Source organism: Gorilla gorilla, chromosome 19 (assembly GCF_029281585.2).
Source record: "Gorilla gorilla gorilla isolate KB3781 chromosome 19, NHGRI_mGorGor1-v2.1_pri, whole genome shotgun sequence".
NCBI classification, from domain to species: Eukaryota; Metazoa; Chordata; class Mammalia; order Primates; family Hominidae; genus Gorilla; species Gorilla gorilla.
In genome coordinates this window covers 47,882,265-47,883,525 of record NC_073243.2, presented here as the reverse complement: position 1 = coordinate 47,883,525, position 1,261 = coordinate 47,882,265, and the positions used below count along the sequence as shown (strand labels likewise).

General features: G+C 61.9%; 1 protein-coding gene across 4 annotated transcripts in view; it reads left to right on the top strand.

Annotated features, from left to right (window-relative positions):
• The first annotated feature begins 725 nt into the window (after positions 1-725).
• The window catches only part of KIF2A (kinesin family member 2A), a 79,298-nt gene continuing 78,762 nt past the window's right edge, over positions 726-1,261 (top strand). Inside the window, exon 1 of one of the 4 annotated variants that reach the window (XM_031003180.3) lies at positions 726-1,253. In XM_031003180.3, the coding sequence (XP_030859040.1) occupies positions 1,190-1,253 (64 nt within the window). In that variant the 5' untranslated portion in view covers positions 726-1,189. The remainder of the gene's footprint in view (positions 1,254-1,261) is intronic. The other 3 variants (XM_031003181.3, XM_031003178.3, XM_031003179.3) reach the window with 3 other exon arrangements.

The window sequence follows — 1,261 nt, the reverse complement described above, 5'->3', positions numbered from 1 at the left end:
TACAAGCAGGAGTTAGATGTTTGGAGGTTTTTACACGGTGCTATAAATACAGTTTCCAGGGCCCCGGTCCACGTGGCCTTCCTGCTCTGCCAGGATGGAGAGTCTTGCTTTCCACATTGCTGATGTGGTCAGACTAATTAAATGATTGCAAAAAGACACATTCCCTAGTCAACCTTATGTGTCTGCCTTCTTCCCTTGAGTCACAGTTGTTGGCTTTACAGGCCAAGGCAAGTAAGTCTTGAACCCTCAGCAGAAACAGGGCACCAGCATCTGATGCCTCATAACCTTAACAGTTAAGGACGCCCCACCACAGAGCTTCTTTCTGAGTGTGATAAACTATAAGGCAAGACTGTAAAGGGGTGGATCTTCATTTCGATTTAGGGTAGGTGACACCTCAAGGGTGTTTCTTCCCTTCCAGCGTAACTGGATGGGAAACCTACACCAAGTGTGCTTGGGAGTGCTGCTTGGGTCAGCTACCTGTAAGTGGAAATAGGGGGTGCCACCTTCCGATGAAAACACCGAGCCCGTACTGTCAACGGAGGGCCCTTGAATTCACATCCCTCAGCCCGCTAGAAAGCCCCTGAAACCACGTGGCCTTTAACCCATTCCGGCAACAACGCCAATTCCCGGAAGCGAGAGGGCAAGAAAGCTCGGCGCGACGCTTCCCGCGTCTTCTAGGCCGCGCGCTGAAATCAAACGCGACGCCGGCTAGCTGGGGGCCGGGCCGAGCGCTCAACGCTCCAGCGGCCGGGTAAGCTGCGGCCGCCGCCCACCCCGCTGCAGAGCTGGGCGGGGCCGCCTGGAGGCAGCGGGGAGAGGCCAGCCGAAGAGGAAGAGGAGACGCCGGAGGCGCGCTCTGCGCAGGCGCGCGGCGCCCCGCCTCCCTAGCGTCGGCTCCCCGGCGGGCGGTGCGGGCCCTCCCACTCTACCCCGCGCCGTCTCACGGCCCCGGCCCTAGCTTCACCCCGACTACCCGGCGTGCGCGTCCTCCTGCCGGCCTGCAGGCCCGGGGCCTCCGCCTGCTTCCCCACAGCTGCTCCTTGCGGCCCCGCTCGCGTTCACGCTGTCGCCCGGGCCGGCGCGGCCGCGGGCAACCGCTCCCCCTCCCACACCTACCCCGCCCCCTCCCCGCCTTTTCCGCCCTCCGGTCCCCCTCCCTCGGCCCGCTGCTGCTGCTCCAGATGAGGTGATGGCAACGGCCAACTTCGGCAAGATCCAGATCGGGATTTACGTGGAGATCAAGCGCAGCGATGGTGAGCCG